The sequence below is a fragment of the Phoenix dactylifera genome, chromosome 13 (genome assembly GCF_009389715.1).
Source record: "Phoenix dactylifera cultivar Barhee BC4 chromosome 13, palm_55x_up_171113_PBpolish2nd_filt_p, whole genome shotgun sequence".
Lineage (NCBI taxonomy): Eukaryota > Viridiplantae > Streptophyta > Magnoliopsida > Arecales > Arecaceae > Phoenix > Phoenix dactylifera.
Genome location: NC_052404.1, coordinates 10,509,513 through 10,532,821, shown reverse-complemented (window position 1 = coordinate 10,532,821; position 23,309 = coordinate 10,509,513). Strand labels below are relative to the sequence as shown.

The 23,309-nt window shown below is 39.9% G+C and overlaps 2 protein-coding genes and 1 pseudogene across 3 annotated transcripts; 2 read left to right on the top strand and 1 right to left on the bottom strand.

Annotated features, from left to right (window-relative positions):
• Nucleotides 1–6,376: 6,376 nt before the first annotated feature.
• Nucleotides 6,377–7,383, bottom strand: LOC103706733 (annotated as a pseudogene).
• Nucleotides 7,384–8,341: 958 nt separating this feature from the next.
• Nucleotides 8,342–16,795, top strand: LOC103706641 (thioredoxin-like protein AAED1, chloroplastic). The gene is made up of 9 exons (XM_008790805.3): nucleotides 8,342–8,592; nucleotides 9,688–9,829; nucleotides 9,935–9,980; nucleotides 11,424–11,483; nucleotides 13,453–13,489; nucleotides 14,630–14,709; nucleotides 14,826–14,917; nucleotides 16,172–16,232; nucleotides 16,516–16,795. Exons 1-9 carry the CDS (start codon nucleotides 8,400–8,402, stop codon nucleotides 16,573–16,575), a joined length of 771 nt encoding a protein of 256 aa, XP_008789027.1. The 5' UTR covers nucleotides 8,342–8,399; the 3' UTR covers nucleotides 16,576–16,795.
• Nucleotides 16,796–17,943: 1,148 nt separating this feature from the next.
• LOC103706640 (DNA topoisomerase 6 subunit A3) lies at nucleotides 17,944–22,473 on the top strand. 2 transcript variants are annotated; one of them, XM_008790803.4, is made up of 2 exons: nucleotides 17,944–19,429; nucleotides 19,584–22,219. In XM_008790803.4, exon 1 carries the CDS (start codon nucleotides 18,113–18,115, stop codon nucleotides 19,415–19,417), a length of 1,305 nt encoding a protein of 434 aa, XP_008789025.1. In that variant the 5' UTR covers nucleotides 17,944–18,112; the 3' UTR covers nucleotides 19,418–19,429; nucleotides 19,584–22,219. The 2 variants fall into 2 exon arrangements, with proteins under 2 accessions (XP_008789025.1, XP_008789024.1); XM_008790802.4 differs by lacking the exon at nucleotides 19,584–22,219 and adding an exon at nucleotides 22,234–22,473 and having other exon boundaries at nucleotides 17,954–19,429.
• The last annotated feature ends 836 nt before the right edge of the window (nucleotides 22,474–23,309 follow it).

Sequence of the window (23,309 nt, the reverse complement as noted above, 5' to 3'; positions counted from 1 at the left end):
TTAGGCTCTGGCTGTTTTTGGGTGCTCTCTGTCTTGCCTCTGTGCCACTTAAGGGGTCGACTCGCCATTCACTGGAGTCGACTCTCTTATGTCCAGAGGTCAACTCCAGTATGCCTGAGGTCGACACTTAGGCGTCGCTGGCTGTTTTTGGGTGCTCTCTGTCTTGGCTCTGTGCCACTTAAGGGGTCGACTCGCCATTCACTGGGGTCGACTCCCTTAATCTAGTTAATTATTCTTTCTTTTCCCTTATTTAGCAATCTTCTGGATGTTACGAATACACAATTACCATAGAATCAAAATATCATTATACAAGCCATGTTGGTCAGAAATAGAACATTTCATTGCACTTGTAGACATTACATAAATATATTACAATGAGTCTCCTCGAGATCTATTAAACTCTTGCAGACAAAATAACCTTAGTTTCTAGGAAAAGAAGAAATCATGGGGCAGTGAAACTCGAAGAAGCTCTTGGCAGTCTCCCCAATACAAGACCCAGAACCTCTGAAACTTTCTGCAGAATGGCTGCAACTTCAGAGTTGGACTGGAGATAGGACTTGTTCAGGTCAGCTAAAGTCTGATTGATCTTATGAAGTGATTGTAGTAGTTTGTCGCATACATCCTGTGCATTTTCATTCAGATTCTCCATGTCCTTTCTGACAGATTGTTGAAGTTTTTTTGTCTCCTCTTCTATGTCCACAAATCTCTGGTACTGTCCTTGAACAAGACATCGAAGACTGACCATTTCCGCCCTCATATCAGCGACCAATTCACACACGGTTGCATTGGAAGGTACCAAGTCTGTACAAGCAACATCTCTAGAATTTCTTAGCTCTTGCACGATATCTTCCCTTAGTGCTCTGAACTGCTCAGCACTAAGTCTAACTTCAGTGGGCTGCTGAGTTTGGCCAATTGGTTCTTCAGTGGGAGGATGAAATGATTCTTCATTTTCGACAGGTTGCTGCTCTTCTCTATGGCACGCACTGCTCTTCCCTTTATCTTTTCTTATCCACTGACCATCTTTCTTACGAAAACCCATTCGATGTAGCGACCGGTCATTGTAAGTATCCCAAGGACCAAGAGTTGTAGATGGTTCCCCTTCAGTATTTACACCGAACTCCTCAAAGACTAAGGTTAAGAGCATTCCATATGGCAAGGATGCCTTAGCTCTAGAGGCAGACTCTACCATGTGTCTAATCATCAGGTGAGGTAAACTAAGGGGGCTACCATTCAGAATGTGGAACATAACAAGAATATCTCTTTCGGACACAAAATCAAACCTACCTGTTTTCGGAAAGAGGATTCGGCTAACAATATGATGTAATAGTCGATTTTCCACAGTAAGTCGGTTGGCTGAAATTTGCTCAAGTGGACTAACATTTTCTGTGCCAAGAAGATATTGAATGCCCAACACTCTATTTTCTAAAAAATCTTCGGTTGAACCAGAGGTTGGGATGTTCACAAGACTCCCTAGGGTTTCCGGGTTTAGCAGAATTGGGGTTTTGTTTACCACACTTTCAATGCTAGCAATTCCGGTTTTGAGATTGCCATAGAATTGGCGAACAAGGTTCGGGTACGTCGGAATGTTAAGGGAACATAGGGTTTCCCAACCCATGGCTTTCAGCTTCAGACCTATGGTAAAACCCTGGCCTTCTAAGAAGTCGAAATCTATTTTCCTACCGAGAGAAACACGACGAGTTACCAAGGGTACTTGCCTAGGAGGAGATGGAGCATGCGGACGAGGAGGAGGAACGTCGTTTCTTGCCTTGGACCTTCGCTCGGTTGCTTCCGGAACATTACTTCTCTTCTTTGAAGGCCGCACGACCTGCTTCCTCGGCATGGCGACGGATGGATGATAGATAGAGAGGAGGGAAGTAAGGAATTCGACGAACGAAGAGACGCAAGGAGCACGGGAAGGGAACTTAGGTCGACACCACGGAAATAGAAGGGAAGAGGGAGTCGATTGACCTCAGGTTTTATTTCCTTATTGGAGTTACGGGTCGATTCCTACGAAATGGAGTCGACTCCCTCTTGATGAGAGGTCGACTCGTAGCTTGGCTGCGTACACAGGCGCTATTTGGATACTCTGAGAGAGTTATGGGGTCGACTCCAAATATCAGTCGGGTCGACCTCAGGCAGCCCGAGTCGATTCCTACGAAATGGAGTCGACTCCCTCTTGATGAGAGGTCGACTCGTAGCTTGGCTGCGTACACAGGCGCTATTTGGATACTCTGAGAGAGTTATGGGGTCGACTCCAAATATCAGTCGGGTCGACCTCAGGCAGCCCGAGTCGATTCCTACGAAATGGAGTCGACTCCCTCTTGATGAGAGGTCGACTCGTAGCTTGGCTGCGTACACAGGCGCTATTTGGAATACTCTGAGAGAGTTATGGGGTCGACTCTCTCCACATAAATCAGCCACCCAAAAAGACATAGCATCAGCTAACATCAAAAAATTAATATGACAAAGGAACTTAATAGTATTCCACATTGATAAATTCTGAAATAATCCAAAATTTGTATTAGTTGACAACATCAACAATCAACTTCCTTTACTTCAAAAGGTCTTCCTTTACTACAACGTCACCACATCCTTCCCCATCTGCGACGACAATGGAAAAAATTACTAAATATAAGTAATGTGAACTTGCAGCATAGGCAAAGAAAAAGAAACATAAACATGAAAGGTTAGGCATACATTCTCGACTGCACCATCGATAATCATTTGGCCATTGCAATTGCACCACTTTTAAACCATCTAGAATCTGAAAGTACCAGATAAGTAAAGGGAAAAAAATCAGATTGCTTAAGTTTTAAGTGTGCACAGAAACCATATCTGAGTGCAAGTAACAGGTAACTGTGTGCAGAGAAGCAGGTAACAGGTAACTGTGTGCACAGAGGTTAAAGCGATGTTTTTTTTCTTCTACAGATTTCTATTAAAAAACATGGAGTATAATGGCATTTAAAATAAGAATACAGGGTGTGCCATGGCGTGCCATGGGATTGAAACTGTATGCAATGGTGTGCCAAAGGTGTGCCAAGGGTGTGCAAAAGGTGTGCCAAGGGTGTGCCAAAGGTGTTCGATACCTTCAATGTATAGTAGAGCACCATATTGTTTACAGTATGACCTCATTACATGTCCTTCTGTTGTGCCGAAGCTTCCCGCATCGTCCACATCTCATATCACGTACTAACTCAACTTGAGAAGGTCTTCTCTTCTTTTTAGGCCTGCCAGGACGTGTCTTTTTCATAGGGGGTAGAATGTGAATCTCTTCAGATGCACTGTGCGGCTCCTCAATATCAGGAATTGGATTAATTGCTTCGGCATATGTTGTTCTATACAATTCAGCTTGGAACCAAATGTCAGTGAATTGGTACAAGGATCTGCCGGCCTTCTCGATGCAGGCACAAGCATGCTTACATGGCATGCCGAAGATTCGCCACTCGCCACAAGAGCAGCTGCAATTCTGGAGGTCAACTTTACATGAGTAGTTTGTATCCTTTACGTCATATAACATTATGTTGGACGTAAACAAGGATAATCTCCGACCATCTTCTGCATTTTTATGTAACACTTTCTCAGCATCTGGACATAGGTGGGTTTGAATGCTATATCCTTGATTACGCCGTTCATGCATCATCTGCATAATTTGAAGCCTGATATGGTCAACCATATGAGGGATAGGCAGATGACGAGCCTCCAAGATCCAACTATTAAAACACTCAGCCACGTTAGATGTCATAGTGCCCCAGCGTGGACCCGGAAAAATTGCGTTTGCCCAATGCTCGGGGTTGGCATGTAGGAGAAAGGTGGAAGCACCAGGGACTTCTGATGTAAGCTTCCCAATTAGCTTCTGAAAAATATTAAGCCTTGGAGTATACGCAACAGCATTTACTAAATCAAGCAGCCTCTTTCTGTTAGCTGCACGATAATGGACAAGCACCTGCGATCACAATTAAATATCAGACATTCCGGATGGTATATTACTTAGATACTTTCTACTTAAAATTATTTTCAATATTATGATGCAAACCTGATTCTTGAAGTTTTCTTTCACATGACGAATACAATATGAGTGGTAGCAACCAGGAAAGTACTTCGGCACCGATTTAATAATTTCCTGATGTCTATCTGTCATAAATGTGAACTTTTGACCATGATACGCACTGCAACTATGAATAGCTTCTTTAAAAATCTGGCAAAACCATTCCCAATTCTCATCAGTTTCTGTATCTACCACACCATAAGCTATAGGAAACATATCATCATTGCCATCTTTGGTAGTGGCGCCAAGCAATACACCCCCATCCTTATGTTTTATAAATGTCCCATCCATAAAAATTAGAGGTCGACATCCTTTTATGAAACCCAATAGTGAAGCATGAAAACAAATGAACAGACGTCTGAATCGACCTTCACATGTTTCGTACTTTGTAATGCTGCCGGGGTTGGTTTGAACAATGGCGTCGCAATACCACCGAATTCGGTCATAAGATAGCGATCTATCACCATAAATCTCCTTCATAGCGACCTCCTTACCATGCCAAGCTTGATGATACGGCAATTGAACACCATATTCCCGACGAATATCTTTTACAATGTCAGTCGGCTTATATAATGGCATATCTTGAAGTTTATCTTTGACAATGTTCGAAACCCAACGTTTTGAAGCCTTCGGATGCGACCGGACTTGCATCCCTCCTCCACATGTATGGTTACCGTTCATTTTTTTAATTGCAAACTTTTCACCATTACCAAGTCGAGAAGCATGGATACGCCATTCACATTCTTCATATGCACATTCCACAGTAAGTCGCTCACGATCGTTCTTTATGAACACAAAATCTCTGCAATTTGCGATACAAAAGTTGCAAATGCTGTCACGAAGAGTTTCGACATTCCTGAACTCCTGACCAACGCCCTCTATACAACTTTTCCAAGCATCCAATGAATTTCTTTGACTTCCTTCCTCTTCAATTGCAGCTCTCGTCTCTTCAACAACTTGGACAAAATTACTTGAGCTACTCTTTGAAATATTTTTGGATCTCTAACTAATTTCAGCACCATGGGATGAGCCACTGTCCATACAAAACGATAAACATAATTTCAGCACACTTATTAATGTTCTTTTAGCTTGAAATGAACAAAATAAAATTTCAAATATGGAATACCTGGTATTGATTACCACATCACCAGCTTCGATCAAGCTTGGAGAATGAGTAACAACCATCTCAATCACTGCCGCATTTAAGTTCACATGTATTTGATGCATGTTATGAACATCTTTATCGCTCATGAGCGTAACAACCATTCTAGATTTGTTTGGAATATAAAACTTAATTTCTATCATTGTAGAAGATAAATGTCTCCACCTTTCCACTATTTCCTTGAATATTTGATCAAGAGTTGTGTCTACACATATGGAAATAATAACAGCTTCGCTACCGTAACAACAAATGGCCATCAAAACCGGGCTACTACTGTTCTTTGAAGCCATCATAATGAAAATAGGAGGGATCAGCACAAATGATTTGGCGACAATTCTTGGACCTCAGCTCTGTTATAACAAAGTCAGACGAAGAGTGCAGAATCAGAGGCACATCAGCAAAATATCTCTGTTAAAACAAAGTTAGAGGCACACCTGATCTTAATTCCCCACACCCTAAGGCAAAACGGAAGAAGATGGCACACTGGAGCAGAACAAGGCATTCATAAACAAAGAAAACAGTTAACTTAATTCCCCACAAGCTATGGCAAAATGAAACAAGATGGAAAACAGTTAAGTTAATTCCCCACACCTTCTCCCGCCTTCAAACCAAAAAGCCTTCCGTTGGCCTCCAATTCGGGTCCCCAAGGTCTTGCTCTAAAAATCCTTCCGTTGGCTGGGCCGATAAGCATACAGTCCGTTGGAACCTGACAGAATAGCACAAACTATGCTTGTGGAGCTCTAAAGAACAGAGGACATCAAACCAAAAAGCCGCCCTACAGTCCGTTCGAACCTCAAAGAACAGAGCAGAATGCTTGTGGAGCTCCAAAGTCTTCTCTGGAATTCCAACGGTCTTCCTCTCCCGCCTTCCGTTGGCCACGCGAACAGGAAATCGGTGCCGAACTCCAAACGACATTGTTCCTCCCGCCTTCAAACAGAATCTCCTCTTCCGTTGGCCAGACCGAATCGAAACTCCAAACGTCTCCATTTCCCGCCTTCAAAATACTGGATCGGGGCATATTAGGCAAATTTTCTTGGACATTTCTCCTCCCAGGGACCGAAAATTATGGTTTCCTGAGTCTCTGGACCGGGAGTTACATTTTCGGTCAACAGGGACTATTCGTTATACTCCGGTCCAACACTGGACCGGTGATTAGTTTCCCCTACAATAAACATGAAAGCAGCAATCTTCACGCAAAAGGATCATCCAAAAATTTGCAGCACTTATGAGCAGCTACAGAAAGAAAGAAAGGAAACAAGAGGACCAAACTTACAGTTGTTACTTATCGGTGGCAGCCGGGGCGGCGGCGGCTGGAGCAGCCTCGCCCTCTCCCTCGGGCTTCTCGACATCCCACTCCGGCGACTGCAGCGTGCTGACCAGCGAGATCGCCGGGGTCTGGAGGCAGCCCAGGAGGTAGGCATACGACTCCATCCGGGTGGGCATCGATCGTCTCGAGAGCCTGGAAGTCGTCGGGCCCGTAGAGCCGGCCCTCGAACACGGCGCCGGTGAAGTAGTTGAGGACGAGCTTCCGCTCCTTCTGGAAGTCTCGGTAGGGCTTGAGGGCGGGGGGGATCTCGTCGGAGTGGACGAAGAGCCAGGCGTTCATGCCCTTGATGCAGGGCTTGAGGGGGGCTCCCACTTGGTGCCCTCGACGGCATTCTCGACGAGGGTGTTCTTCGCCACCACCAGCTTGGTGGTCTCCGGGAGGACGCCGCGGAGGGCCTGGAGCTGCTTCACCGTGAGGCCATGGCACCAGATCCCGGCCACCAGGTGGCAGTTCTCCATCTCCCGCCGAACCATTTCCCGCTTCGATCGGTTGACCGCCGCGCGGATCGATGGGAGGGAGGAGGATATGGCGGAGCGCAAGGAAGTCATTGTAGTAGATTGGAGCCGGCAGCTGCGGCGGTGCCGGAGAGGGGCGGAGGCGGAGAAAGATAAGAGGGAAGGTGTTACGGGCCGAAACGAGACAGTGGAAGGTTTAAGGGCCTAAATACGATGTAAATGGGCTGAGTTCATCAGGATGTAAGAGGGTCATATGGGACCCTCTTAATGGGCTTGAAAATTTGGAGTCGGTTGTGCGATTTGCAGATGTGCAATGAAACTCTAATCGTATGAGACTGCGAGCTACTATATTGCTGGACAAACAATCTTCAATTTTTCGTAATATTAATCAGTTATCAAGCTAACATTTTAGTTATTAACTATAGCTAATTCTGCGATGAGCTCGTTTTTTTCATATTTAATGCTGGGGACTAGTCTTTGGAACTCAAACCATGTTAGTGCACAATTAAATTGCATATATTCTTGTTCTGCTAATGTAAATGAAATACTATTTTCTGCAAATTTTGTTGTCATTGTGATCATAGAGAAGTTTATGCCATGTAAAATGCTACATTTTCGGTCTCCATTGATGGACTTCACCAGCACTATTCTTCTTAATTTTTGGCCTTGGTGTCCGGCCTTATCAGCCTAGATCATAGCTTTTAATCTTTGAGGCAATGCAATAGTTGAGGCCAATTCAGAAGAAATACTAAGGCCCGTTTGGGGAAGCTTTTGAAGGGCCATTTTTTGGCCTTACAAAAATACTTTTAGATGAAATAGGGATGTTTGGTAAAAATTTTGGAAAGCTATTTTAGCTTTTTCAGAAAGCTAAAAACAGTTTTTTGGGTGAAGATTCATTTTGGAGCTTTTTAGAAAAATACTTTTAGGTCTGGTCGGAAAGCTGTTTTTTTTTACCATTATTATTATTATGTAATAATATTATATTTATATTATAGTAATATTATACTATATCATATATTTATGTATTAATACATATTATATTTTATTTTGCTGTATAATACTATTTAATGTCTTTTATGGTTATTTTGTTATATCAAAAGTACTTTCTCAGTTTGTCTACCAAACACATATTAAAGTGGTATAGCACTTTAAAAATATAGTTATCAAACAGCAAATAGATTTTTATAAAATTTCTACTTTCAAAAGTACTATTACCGGCGGTAGATCAGCAATTGCTGCACGGACAGCATAAGATTAGAATTATGAAATTTAGTCGCGTGCAGTTCACGTGATTATTTGGCCCGCGTCCCCGGCACGCGAGAGCCTTCGTCAGAAAACGTTTCAAAGATGTGGCTCTTGTAAAGCCGCAAGCGGCCCCGGGCGACGGCCTCTTCCAAACCTCCAATCCCCATGGCGATGCCGCTGCGCGCTGCTCCACCCGCTACCACCGTCTGGATAGAGGCTAGGCGCGACCGGCACGCAACTACTCTTCTTCGAAACCCTAAGCACTCTAGCCCGAACCCTCGCTTCTCATTTCAGCGCAAGAGGAGCAACGAACGCTCCCGCTCCCTCCCTCTTGTCGCCGCGACCTCCGATTCTCTTGGTAGCGTTCCCTCCTTCCTCGTTCTCCATTAGTCTCCTTGTTTTAATCGTTTCTTTTTTCTTCCGTTCGTGGAACTCATCTTACTTGAGTTCTCTTCTTCATATATAGAAGATCATAGATTTTTTAGAGAAATGATTTGCTGCATGTTTCTATTACCATATGTTTTTAAGAAAATTGTATTACACGTGTCAGTGCTTGAATTTAGATATCTATATCATTTATCCGTGTGATGTAATCATAGGTTTACAAGAAGTTGATAGGCCCTCAAGAAAGTTATGGGTATTGGACGGAAAGGTAGGAAAAGATATATGGATTGAATTCTACAACAAAGATTAACCTGGAGTCTACGAAGCAGTTAATAATATTAAAATTGATCTTTTTTCATAAATTCATAGCTCACATTCTTGGCGTTAATTAGAGTGGTGGAGGCTGTGGATGACCCTCTCTTAACTTTATGAGCTGCAAAAGAAGCTACTGATAGTGATAAATAAAGTGGCTTTTCTAGATCAATCTAATCACCTGTCAGGCGCCAAAGCCAAAAGATATTAAGTTAGACAATATAAAAACCAAAAATAACCCTTGAAATTGAGACCAAGAGATAGCTGATGGCTATAGGGATGTACATTTAAATGTTTGTATGTATATGCACACATATATGGTAATTATACTATTGTTTAACTTTTGGCGATTTTCATATTTGGGGTTTATTATTGTGCAGGCTATGCCTTCTTAACCACTTACTCCCGTTTTTTGGATGTTGCAATTTCTAACTAATGCAAGTTAAAATAGTATCGAACATGAAACACATATATCATCTGCATTGATATTTTCCATTCACATATATTTGAAGACCATAATTGAAATTTCTATTTTTGATTTGCTCCAAGGAAATCCTATCACTCAATTTAGTCATCTGATCTGGTAAATGCATGAAACAAATTCAAACATCACTAGTTCTCTACTTTGTGGTTTGAGTAGGTTTTTATGCTTTCCTTCTCTATTAAATGCCTGTGAAATCATAAGTTATAAAACTTTTACATGTAAAGATTTTGTTATTATTGCCCCTTTCAGCTTTAGAAAAATGTTTCTGTACAGGAAGCAAGTCTGCAGTTACTTCTGAAGGTCTTACAAGTTCCCTAGAAGGAGTAGATGTTTTTGATATAACTGGGAAAGCAATTCCTATAACTGATTTGTGGAAGAATAGGAAAGCTGTAGTCGCATTTGCACGCCATTTTGGGTAAGATGTTTCTATTCTTTCCCTTCTTTCCTGTGCAACATGTTGAAGAATTTTATATAAAAGTTGCTTGTAGATGAATAATTAGTTCTTTTCTGTTTATTGCAGATGTGTTCTGTGCCGTAAGCGAGCTGATCTTCTTGCTTCCAAAAAGGTATGCAGATGCACACTATACTTTGATATGAAAAATAACTTTTGGTCTTTTGAAACTTGAAAGCTAAGGATTGATCTGGTCGTGACTCATGACTAGGATTTATTCAAAGCATAGTGCCATCAATGAACAAAATGATATGCCAATGAATTATCTAACAAAATTATCAGTGGGAAGGTATCTGGTTGCTTGATGAAACTTTACCATCTATAAGGCAAGGATAAAGCTTGTGTTGCCTCTAAGTGTCAGCTAGAGCTTAATCTTAAGATTTATGGGCTCAATCAGGGTCCAACTGTCATAGGAATTCCATGAAGACGATTAAGCAACAAAATATTCAAGAAATAACTCAAGAAAGGGATCATCCTGAATTGGCAATGTGGGATTTTTCGTAGCAGTAATGGCTTTTTGAGAAAAGACAACAAATTGAATTGACAAGCCCATGGTGTGGCTTTCCTGACATGGTGTTCATCAAATACAAAAGGAGACCATTTTTAATTAGAAGACATATGTTGTCTAGGGTTAAAAAAGCCTCGGAAAAAACTCTTCTCCTGTGGTAATATTCCCCTTCTCTAAATGAGCTACACAATATTCTTCATGCTTCTGGCCTTCCATATTCACAGTAATGACCTGGCTTTATTAAGGAAGATGCATGACATAATGGCTACCAACTGATTTCACTTCTAATCAAAAATTATCATCTCCTGGTGCATACATGATGATAAAGTTTACAACAAAAGCTGTTGGTTAGAAGGAAGACTGTACCAAGTGAAATCTCTTAAAGCTATAGAAATTAATAAAAGCAGACTTGAAAAATGAAGCCATATTTTGTTCGAGCTCTATATGGTTGCACTCATGCTCTAAACACGTTAAATGAAGCTGAATACCAGGAGCTGTGTCTTTCTATTATAACAATCTTTTTTAGTTCAATGGATTTGTATATAGGACCTCCAGCAATATAAATTCTACACAGCATAACCTAGAGTATAGTATAATAATCATATCACTAGTACGGGAAGAGTTTATTCTTAACCAATCTTGAGTTAACATTATAATTCTGCATCAGTAAAGTAAATAAACACCTTTTCCTTCTATATTGTCAACATGCTTAATTTGCAAATTTGTTGGCTATAGCACATATTTAAATGCATGTATCCTATGCATATGTATGTATGTATGTATGTATGTGTATAGCTAGCTATAGAACATACATGCATGCATTTATATAGGACATATTATACTGCTAGCTATAGTACATACATGCATGCATTCATATATGTATGTACTTTATGTACTTATGTACATGTCTGTGTGTATATATTTCTCGAATAAAGTCTATTAGTCCTTGTCCTTGAGTTTCAGGAAAGTTAAGCTCATAATCTAAAGAACTGGTTTGACTTATATAGAATATTTTATCAGACATGTTTGATGCACACTATTTGTTTGCAGGAGCTCATGGATGCTGCTGGGGTTGCACTTGTTTTAATTGGACCAGGTAGCACCGATCAGGTAATTGTTAATAATGTTTCTAAATTCTAAGACTGTATAATTAATTTTTAATTGTTCAGTTGGCAAAAATTAACCCCAAATGCAATAAAACATAGGTTGGTGGTCAGCAAAATAAACATAAGTAATGTTTCTCAGTTCTTTCTTCAGATAAGTTCCTTTTACTGAAGTAGTAATCTGAGTTCAAAACAAAGATGTTTAGATACGATGACCTGAGGAAAACTGTAGCCAGATAGTGGTGATATGCATTATTCATAGAATACTTTCTGTAGTGTGTTGCTGGGAAGTAGCGCCACCTATGCAATTGCTCGTATTCAAAATATATGGTAGCATGAAAGAAACAAAGAGGAGAGCGTGATAGATGTGAGACTATGGATAATTATTGTCTATAAAATCACAATGAAATTGCATGTGGCTTGGGAGAAAACATAGTAATTAAGTGTCTTGACATGTTCTATTTCTAGCCCAAAAGATGCTTAGTGGACTTAACCTACCAACAAGCTTTTAAGCATGACATTTAAAAGAAATTCATCATGAGTCAGGTCAGCTCAACTACTTATCCTTACCCTAAAGTTGAGTTCTCAACTTTATATTATTCCTTTAATTATTTTAAAGAGGTCTATGTCATTTGACTTATGTGAATGTTTGAGCTGTCAAAATGTGCTAGTTCTTTGGTTATCATTGTTCCGATGTAGGATAGAGAAGAAAGTTCTAAGCTTCTTTTAAGATCAATTGAACAAACCATATGATATGTGGCTTATTAATTTTTTCATTGCACATTAAATTAACTCCTTTTTGTCCAACATAATCTAATTTAAGTCGGAACAAGTTTTAGCTCATTTAACAATAATTGCTAAATAAGATATCTGACTAGTTGGTCAGGGTAGAGAGTTTTTAGCTGCTGATGCTTAGAAGTTCACCTTTTAGATTATGCTAGTTGAAAAAAAATAGAGGTTGCCTTTGCCTTTTAGAATGATAGAATGAAATTGATATGGGAATTGACACTTTTTTGGAGTCACTCGAATAACTTGTATGTATTCATGATTAACTGTTATTTTTAAAATTATGGCATGCACATCATATATAACAGGTATATTTTTCACCTTTTATAGCTTTATTAGTCAATGTTTGAATTTTAATACATTTCCATTGTTTTTCCTATATACTGCTTGGCCTGTTATTCTATCTTCAGTGTGTGTTACTTCCTCAAAGTGCCCTCATTTTTTTCTGGTCCAATAAATCCTCCTCTTGCTACAATTATTGCTGAACTTTGTGATTTAAGATTTTGATTTTATAGATTCTCAAAGTCATCCACATTCTGTGATATATTGGTTTGCTTAATTGAATTTTTCTGTTGATCTACACACTTTCAAAACCTCACACATATGCCAGGAAGGGAACCAGACTGCATATTGGTTGGCTAACCATGCAACATTGACACTTTCTCAATCAATATTATAGATTCCCCCTTAGCTTCTTCGACTTAGGCGGACACATTTAGTTGTACCTATTTATGGTTCAATTAATTTGGACTTGACTCCATGGTTTTCCCAATAAAATGGAAAAAAAACTCTCACTATATGTCTGCACACGCATTCTTGAAATAATGTTTTGATTCAGACATCAGTGAATGTTTAGTTGCTTGTTCTTGGGTGATAAATTTGGCAAATCATGCTGCAAAAGTTGATCTCTGTCTTATACTGCATTAATTTCCTGAAGAATGCATTTTTCTGGAGGTTCGCCTCTTTAACACTGTAAGGATTCCATGAGAGTCATAGTTGGTGAACTTAAAAATGGATTGTATGTGCTATGTTCAAAAGTTTTATTTTTGTATTTTACATGTTGGCAAAGATATTCAATCTACAAGGTTTAATTCCTACTACATGTTGAGAATTATTTATGATTTTACTGCTTATTTATAATTCTAAATAGACTTGTTCTTGTCCTGACCTTTATGACTATTTTGGTCCAGGCGAAGGCATTTGTTCAGCAAACCAAATTCAAAGGAGGTAGGCTACCTAAATGAGTGTCATCTGAAAGTCACATGTGTTGCCATAATAATCAACAAAAATATACAAATTTAGGTAATGCATAGTGTATGTAAACCATTAGTTCTTACAATTCATGTATTCTTAAGGGACTGGTTGTTTTGTTTAGATCATCTACTGTCCAAAATTAGTCTAAACAGGGTGTGTCATGGCACTATATATCATTGCACGATCAAAAGAAGAAAAGACCTTAAAACAGAAACTTTTTCTTGTTTATATGACAATTTTGGTTTTTAGCATTTCTATGGCATATTTTAGTAGCCTTTTGGATGAAATATTGATAGCTATGAAATTATTGATTCCGACAAGTTTCTTACGTAGCTGCACAGAAAATAGGCTAAACCTTGTCTTTAACCTTGGGCAAAGGTAACCTTCGGATTGAAAGCATGAGCTGACTTTCCATGATGCTATGATATCACCAGTACTATGACCTTAATTTGCTATTCACATGTATCCGAGCAGTTGGTGTTGAACATGTTAGCACTGGCAACATAATCGCAGCTTTGTCTATATCATGGCTAGAATATGTTTGTTGAATTTTGCTTAGTAGAGAAATATCAAATGCCAAACATAGAATGCCTCCTTTTTTTTTTCTTGTCGGCCTTTCCAGATCTCATCTCCCTGCTGATCATCTTGCAAGATTTTGCTGAAGAAGCAAGAATTAAATGTTGATAATATATGAATATCCATTATTCATTATGTCATAGAGAATAACCCCAGTGTCCCACATGAATCCGATATTTTGGGAGCCAAATTTCTAACACCATTGCCATCTAGGAGAAAGTGATTTAGTACATCAAAGTTACAGTTATCCAGCTTTGATCAGTGAGGTGAATTTATTATATTATATTTCCATTGCTTTAAAGTATCAAAATTGTTGACTTTGCAAAACTACTCTTCACATACGCATGCACACACCCAACACGCATACACACCCTTTGATCAGATAGGTGAATTTATTATATTATATGCATGCACAGAGGCATGATTACTTTTCAATTTTTCTTGACTAGATATATGGTGGATTCTACGCTAATATTTGCTGCTCTGATTATTGTCCTTATGTTGTCCTATTATGACAGCTACTGCATTTTGTTGCAGAAGTTTATGCAGATCCTAGCCATTCATCATTTAATGCTCTTGATTTTGCTTATGGAGTATCAACAACATTTACTCCATTGGTACCTAACAAAAATCTTTAAGTTAATTCTGAAGAATTTCGCCTTAAAATAAATATTCTTGTTGCCTTTTATGGTTCAGGATCATACATGTAATACAGTTGATTTTGACATCTCAGGCTGGAATGAAGATTATACAGTCATACATTGAAGGTTATAGACAGGACTGGGGGCTGTCATTAAAAAAGAACACCATGAGCAGAGGTGGTTGGTATGTTGGACATCTAGAGAACTTCCACCTTAGTACCTTTTTACTTGATTGGCTACTGAATTTTACCTGCAGTGGTTTTTGCAACATTTGAAGAAAGATTTAATTATTTTGAATGAACTATAGGTTTTTTTTCTTGTTATGCATGCTTAGTTGAAAAATGATCCTTTGGAACGAGCAGAAAGCGTCTCTATAAATAGTGTTAAACAAAGAGGACTTCGACAAAATGTTAATGAGGGAGAGTCCAAAAAAATGTAAAAACAACAGGGACGAAAGCACTTACTCTTGATTCAGATATGAAGCCTTTCAGAACCATAAAGAGAACTTATATTTGACCTTTTGCCAAACTATCCTTCTTGTTCTTTCTTCTTCAGGACTTTATTAGCAATCTCTGTCCAAATCCCTTTCTCAAAATATGTGCAAGACCACCCCCATATTTTTTTTTCTTCTCTTGGTATTGGATTTTCTGGTAAGAACAATTGCTCCACATTACTTGAAGTTTCAGTTGGATACTGCACATGATCAAGAACTCAAGCCCACATAGACGAGGAAGGCATAATGCAGACCATCCAGTCAATCTGTACCAGACATGAACTGCATTTTTTTAAATACTGATACTTCTCTTTTGAAAAAGATGTTAGCCTGACCGCATCAATTTTATATGGTAAATGAGTTTGCACTTTCTTTTCTTAGCTGCATATTGCCATTCCAAAACTAGAAGAATCAAACTGATTATGATCCATTGTTCAACTTTCGTAAAATATCAATAACCCCTGTCAAAAATTGGCCAACCAACTTAATTGCTTCAATTATTTTCTCCCTTTATAGTTTCATATTCGATCAGAGCATGTTCCCATTTGCCTTTTTCTATTCATATCATAGCTATCTACCTTAAATTGATTCTTGATACTACACATGCACTCCCAACCGAGTACATGTTTCCTTGTAGCTCCAAATCTGTGGCATGTTCCTTATTCGATTATGTTAATAAATCTAAGTTTTATCTTCATTGAAATTGAGGGCATTATAAATGGCTTTTCTTATCTCTTTTTTCCCCTGCCTTTAATTTTGTTAACCCTTAGATGTCTAGCTCGTTCTTCGCTGAGCATTGGTTTTGGTTGAAATAATTGTCACATAAAACATTCAAAAATTTTAGAAACTCATGATATCCAATCATTCCATGCTTAGTGAATTTTTTGTTTGAAGATCATTCTTTCTAGTTTAGCTTCATGAGTACATTGCATTGGCTGCTTTCAGGCAACAAGGAGGAACTCTGGTAGCAGGCCCTGGAGTTAGTAACATCTCATATATCCACAAGGTTAGCATTTCCTTATCTACTGAAATGAACTACATACAAACACTGTTGGCTGTAAAGGCCATATGGCCCTGGGTTATGGCTGCTATTTTGTGAGACCTAGTTTCCATGTTCTCTGTCTACAGTCCCATCTGATATCCAGAAAGGTCATGTATCCCCAGAATATTGCCCCAAATGATTATGTCAGAAGAGACTTGCAATCATTTCGCATTTCTCTAGATTCAAGTTCGTAGATTTGTATGAATTTCTTATTCCTACTAATTTAGAAGTTTTCCTCTTTTAACAGGACAAAGAAGCTGGAGATGATCCAGATATTGAAGATGTTGTGAAAGCATGCTGTCTATAAAAAATTCAGTGGGTGTCTATCTATCGGTACCTTTGCAAGCTTGTACACATGGTATGCATGGCTAAATTTCACTGTATATATTTGTACTAATTGAGGATATGCCTTTTGGTATATTATATTTTATGTGCTTTAGAAAAATGAAAAAGGATGAAGACTATTGAAGTTTCAGTATACTGTAATTAGAAATTCAAAACTCTTTCGTCAAATATTTTATTGTCCACATGTTCCGCTCTTTTTTTGGATGGAGGGTTTGGCGAGGTGGGTTCGGTAATAAACTGAATCCTTTATATTCAGATCAGTTATTGTGGCTGAACTCTGTTGAACTGACAATATCTCAAGTCAAGTCTCAACAGAGATATAAGCTCCACATTGGGTGTTATCATGGCGTACGACATTTCCAAAATGCCACAAATATCTACATGCAAACAGCTTTTCTTTTTTATCTAAAAATATTACTCTGGTTTAATTAGGTTTTCTAAATCAGATCATATTTTTACAATGTCTCTGGGCCTCAGTTGTTAATGATATCGCTTTTACCTTTATATTTTAAAATATTTTTTTAATTACATAAAAAATGGTAAAATCAACTCTGCAACGACGATGCCCTTTAGGGGATGTTTGGTAACCCGAACAGGATCACCATGGTGATCTAAGATCTTCAGTGATCCGAATGCTGGGGTGATTTGATCCCCAGTGATCCGAATGCTGGAGTGATTTGGTAGGCCATGGTCCAGTGATTTAAGATCAATATGTTTGGTAGGTCATGGTCTAGTGATTAAAAATTTTTAGGCATTCATGAATAACTTGTTTGGTATGGTACAAAGATCAAAGATCACCGACCATATAATACCACAAATACTCCTGATATATCTTAAATGGATTTTTTTTATGTATTTTTAATTCTCATAAATCAAAAATATAAGTTAATATACTAATTTCTATAATAGCTCCATAATTTTGTCATATATTTTATTTTTAGTAGCCCTTATCATATATTTATTAATCATATAAAATATATTATCCTTCAATAATAATATTTTTTTTGGGTTAAACTTCAATAATAATATGATTAGTAATATATTATAATATAATATATAATATCAACATAATATTATATATATATATACATATAATATATTGATAGTATATTGATATATCAATTTTTCTGCTAAATTGAGAGATATTTTTATCTTTAACTTTCAATCCAGAATCACTGTTTTGGGGTAATCTTGGATTTCCGATCTCAAGAACGGATATTCCATCAGCGGGTTGGGCGGTGATTTGAGAAGTAGAGGTGATTTAGGATCACCGCTACGTAGGATCACTGTGGTGCAAGCAAACGTGGTAACCTCATCATCTCCAACCATATTATTCTTAATTATGAGACGATCACTCCATATCAAATATCCCCCTAGGCATGAAAGGTGTTTGACGGCTGGGTAATCGTTATAACGCCGTTGTCAAAACCCGGGCTCTTTAGGCAAGCCCTAGAAATTTCCCGCCTGCTGCTTGCTGTCCGATCCCCATTCGGTCCGAGATGTCGGAGAAGAAGCGGCGCCGCGCCGATCCGGGTCCCTCCGGCCCCACGGCGGCCACCAAAAAATCGCGGGCGAGGGGGAGCTCCCACGCCCACGACCTCCGGAAGCAGCTGAAACCTGATTCGGAGATCCTCGCCTCCCTCCGTCGCATGTACGACGAGGCCCAGTCCGCCGCCGCCTCCTCCTCCAAAACCCTTACCCTCTCCGACCTCAACCTCTCCTCCGCCTGCCGCGAGGTGTCCGACTGCGACGCCTCCTCTGTCAAGCTCGCCATCGAGCGAGCCATCCTCGACATCGCCCGCTCCATTCTCGCCGGCCGCGGCTTCTCCTTCGACGTGCCCTCCCGTTCCGCCTCCAACCAGCTCTACGTCCCCGAGCTCGACCGCATCGTCCTTCGCGACAAGTCCTCCTCCCGCGCCTTCGCCAACCTCTCCACGGTCCGCAAGGCCACCATCACGGCCCGCGTCCTATCCCTCGTCTACGCCGTCCTCCTCCGCGACATCCATGTCACCAAGCGTGACCTCTTCTACACCGACGTCAAGCTCTTCCAGGACCAGTCCCAATCCGACGCCGTGCTCGACGACGCATCTTGCATGCTCGGCTGCACCCGATCCTCCCTCCATGTCGTGGCATCGGAGAAGGGTGTCGTCGTCGGCCGCCTTGTCTTTACCGATGATGGTGACCGCATTGACTGCACCAAGATGGGCATCGGCGGCAAGGCCATACCGCCCAACATCGACCGTGTCGGTAACCTTGAGAGTGATGCCCTCTTCATCCTCCTGGTCGAGAAAGACGCCGCCTTTATGCGGCTGGCGGAGGACCGGTTCTACAACCGATTCCCCTGCATAATTGTCACCGCTAAAGGCCAGCCCGATGTCGCCACCAGGCTTTTCTTAAAGAGGATGAAGGCTGAGCTGAAGCTGCCGGTGCTGGCCCTTGTTGATAGCGATCCCTACGGCCTTAAGATCCTGTCGGTGTACATGTGCGGGTCGAAGAACATGTCGTATGACAGCTCGAACTTGACGACGCCGGACATCAAGTGGCTGGGGGTGCGGCCGAGCGACCTGGATAAATACCAGATTCCAGATCAGTGCCGGCTGCCCATGACCGACCAGGACGTGAAAGCTGGGAAGGACCTGCTCGAGGAGGAATTTGTGAAGAGGAATGAGGGCTGGGTGAAGGAGCTGGAGTCGATGGTGAGGACGAGGCAGAAGGCTGAGATACAGGCCCTCAGCTCGTTCGGATTCCAGTACCTCACCGAGGTCTACATGCCCCTAAAGCTGCAGCAGAAGGATTGGCTGTAAGTTACTTCTCAGGTAAAACTCATTTTGGTCTCCCCTGTCCTGTTTCATTTTCTTAGTTATTCTGATCAAGGATCTGCCCGATACTTGTTCCTCATATGTTGTAATGGCATTTTATTTCTACATCTATGAATCTTCTGGTTTTGTGAAAATTCTTTTAATGATTCAGGTATATCTGCAAGAACTTGGATTGAACTTGTGAATAAGGAGGCTCTATTGTTTGTGAGAGAGTGGGCCTTGCACTTGTGGTGCTTTAGAAAAAGAGGGCATGGGATCGAAACTATTGTCTAAGTTTTTAAGTGACCTTCAGAAATTGAAAATGATTCAGGTATACCTTTAAGAGCATGGATTGAAACTTGTAAGAAGACTTTAGTGCTTACATTATGCTATTTTGCTTTAGAGACAGAGGGTTTGGAGTCAACTATTACTTTAAGCTTTCAGATGAACCTTATGATGATGTATCTGGAATTTTTACAACCTTCATAACCAAGGCATTAGTGCATATAGAAATACATAGTTTGTGAGAAGATGGATGAGGTTATTCTCTTTCATAAGTTGGAGAATATGGCACTTTCTTTTCTGGGATTTGGTTAACTATTCCCTGAGATGGAGACTGGAAGATATTATCATTGTTCTCTGATCTAGTAAAGGAATATGAGGAAGTGATGATTGTTTATTCCACCATGTTGTCAGAGATGCATGCATAGGAAAACTATTAGACTTGTACAGGGTGCGAAGTAGAAGACTGTATAAGCACATCCAAGTTTTAGTTGTTATGGATATGATTTTGCACTAGGGTTTGGGGTTGGTGTTCTTTTAGTTGAATGTAGTATCGATGGTGGTTGAGTGGGTATCACCTTATGGTTCCTTTTGCTAATATGATGAGGCACTGCAGAAGCTTATTTACAGTAGCATGATTTTGATTGTCAATGGAAGCACATCCAATTGATTTCAGGTCAGATAATGAGTTTGTGCATTTTTCTCCAATTGGATGAAAAATGTATGAAGCATAAAGTGTGAAAGTGTACAGGTCTTCTCTCAGTCATATTAAGGTGATATGAAGCTAGGAGCCTTAAGAGAGAACCAAGTTACCAAATACTAGCAATCGAGGAAAGGATTTGATCACCTCGTCATACCTTGAGAATTATCAGATAGAAAGATGTGATGTCAAAAGCCCTGAACAAACCATTTCATAAAACATTTAGACTCAGTCTTATTTTCAAAATCTGAAGTTGCTTCCCTTCCAAAATGATCCAGCAAGTGTGTGCATCAATTGTATCAAAACAGTTTAATAGATTTCTAGGCAAACCAGAATGGCTAAATAGAAAATCTCACAAATGGCAATGCAAAATAGGTGAGGTTTCATATTCTTCTTTTCCACACAAATTGTATATGTAGTTCTATCTGGTCTCAGTTTTGTTTCTTAAAAAATGTATGTGTTCAAAATGATGTTTCAAGTGGTCAGTTTGTTAGGCTGAGACTAAGGATTGGGCTCTATACTTCTATTGCTAAAATTTCTGTTACATGATGTTTTTGAGAAGTGTCAGTCATCTGTACATTTAAAGGGTACACCCTGTTGAGGCAAGGAGGGTGGTAGCCTAAAATTATTTATGTGTTCGAACAATGGAGCATTGGCTAAATTGCAGATTTGACCTTTGATTTCGAAGGATGAGTACATATCCATATACTAGACCAAATATCTAGGATTCATGTGTATTTTGGATGCAAGCAAGTTTGTTCTAGATTATGAAAGGCATGTGCTTAATTTCTTCTTTTATTAACCTTTTTTGTCTATTATATGTGGCGTGTATGTGTGGTCATGCATAACTGTAAAAATGATATTGAAACATTATTCAACTTAAAATATGCTTTAACAATGTTGAAGAGGGGGATGCTTCTTAAGCGGTGAAAATTTATTAGGAAGAGTTTAAAGGAGGTAAATTAGACATTAGAAGTAGATCATGAAAAGTACTGCAAATAAGAGCAAGGTTCATCTTGGATTACAGTGTTAATGACCTGTAACTTAATAGAACTGAAAAAGACACTCAAGCCAGCCAACAGGGAAGCCTGCTTGTGAAAGGCAGAATTTTGTAATTTCATGCAAAATATGGGTAGGTAGATTTCTTTTCTTTCAGTATGTAGCAAGGCTGTTTTTAGTGGGAGTGGGCTTTCATGGAGATAGGCTGTCCTTGCCTTGTCTGGGACTTAGGGAGGCCTATCTCTATGAAGCTGCAATTTATGATCCTTCTTGCATTGATGAGGGCTTCATGCTGCCTCTGATGAGAAGCAGATAATCGTAGATGATGTCTTTCAATGATGAATTGGATTTCATAAAGTAATGCATCTGGGTATTCCATGACTCCATGAGAGAACGAAATAGGCTTTTCTTTTAATCTTATTTCAGATAAGTTGAAACGAAGACCAGCAAATGATCACACTCTGGTTCCTTGAGATACGTTTCTAGTTCTGAACTTGATTGGAGATTGTGGTGCCTTCATTGGACTAAGATTTTGGATTCACTCATATATGTTATAGATATGGGCCTTTTCTTTTAGTGCCTTCTGGGGTGTTAGACTAGGCCCAATATGGTAGCCATACTACTTGGACAACTTCATTGGTGATTTCTTTATTTGGGAGTTGGATAATTTTATAGCAACTTCAGAGATCTGTGATGTTCACATGGTTTTCATCTCAGCTGATATATCGGTCTGTATTATAGTGCTGTTCATGTCAATTTTTTAGTGCCTGTCAAGAACCTCATATAACCAGCTGGTTTATTATTTTCTTTACCCTAAGTAGGTGTATATTTTTGCCTGCAGAAGCCAGTGCAAGATATGGAGGCTCTTTAAGTTTGGCTGGTTGATATCATGGTGCATGATGGATGCATACACAAGCTATCTAGTCAATTGAGCCTTTCATTCTTTAATAATTTCTGCAATTTGACCCTTTAAATCAGATCCATTTGGGAACATGTGCTTACAGCATTAACGTGTTCTGTTAAATTTGATAATACCCGTTGTTAGATAGATCCATTTGTTATTCTATTCTGTTGGCTAGAACAGTGTGACTGCAGCAGTTACAAAACAGTGCAAGATAAACACCAAAAAGCTGAAGGGAAACCAGGTTTGGAAGGTATCTGTCATTAGCATCCACAAACATGGCGACAGCCTTTTAATTTGAGATTTCATGACAGCCATAAATCAATGGACGACCAAGGCAGAAAAATGACGGTTATGATGGTTGTGAAGTAGCAGATCGTTTCGAAGTTGCTTTTTTATGCTTTCAGGCAATTGGCTTCTGGATCCAAAACCGTGACTGCTGGACTTGACACTCTGCTGAGTATTGTTTCAGGTTGCCCATTTTGATCACCCTGCAATTCCCTCTCGCGAATGGCAGTCAGGGATTGGCGCGTGAAGGGGGTAGGTGCTGGCTGTAAGGGACCCTGGATACCATTCAGCCGGCTACCAACTTCCACATAGAACTGGGAACTTGGCAGGGATTGAAACAGGTGACGTTTCACATTTTTCTTCTAATTTCAAGGACTGGTTTCTGCTGGCAATTGGATACATGTTATATACCCAGAACCAAGGTCTTTGGATATAACGATAAATGAGATCTTTCAAATAAACATCCAACTCGGTGGCCGAGAAACAGGACGTCCATTATGAATGCAGCGTATAGTATCTGTGTAACTCAGCTGAAGCTGTAGGAATGTCAAATGGGACTCTGGGACTTTGATAGCTTGGCAAGGTAAACTAGCAGCCTATTATACCAGAAATGAAAATTGCAACACCCAAAATAATTTTGACCAAATTAATATGGAATGTGCAAGGACGGGTATACAAGGTTGCCCATTAAGGAACTTCAGCACCAGCCAGGACTGACCATAACTTGT

Excerpts from the sequence above, each read along its gene's own strand:
- LOC103706641 (XM_008790805.3), top strand. The coding sequence starts at position 8,400 with ATGGCGATGCCGCTGCGCGCTGCTCCACCCGCTACCACCGTCTGGATA. Across the intron at positions 9,830-9,934 it reads GCATTTGCACGCCATTTTGG|ATGTGTTCTGTGCCGTAAGC; the intron begins GTAAGATGTTTC and ends TGTTTATTGCAG. Across the intron at positions 11,484-13,452 it reads GACCAGGTAGCACCGATCAG|GCGAAGGCATTTGTTCAGCA; the intron begins GTAATTGTTAAT and ends ATTTTGGTCCAG.
- LOC103706640 (XM_008790802.4), top strand. The coding sequence starts at position 18,113 with ATGTCGGAGAAGAAGCGGCGCCGCGCCGATCCGGGTCCCTCCGGCCCC.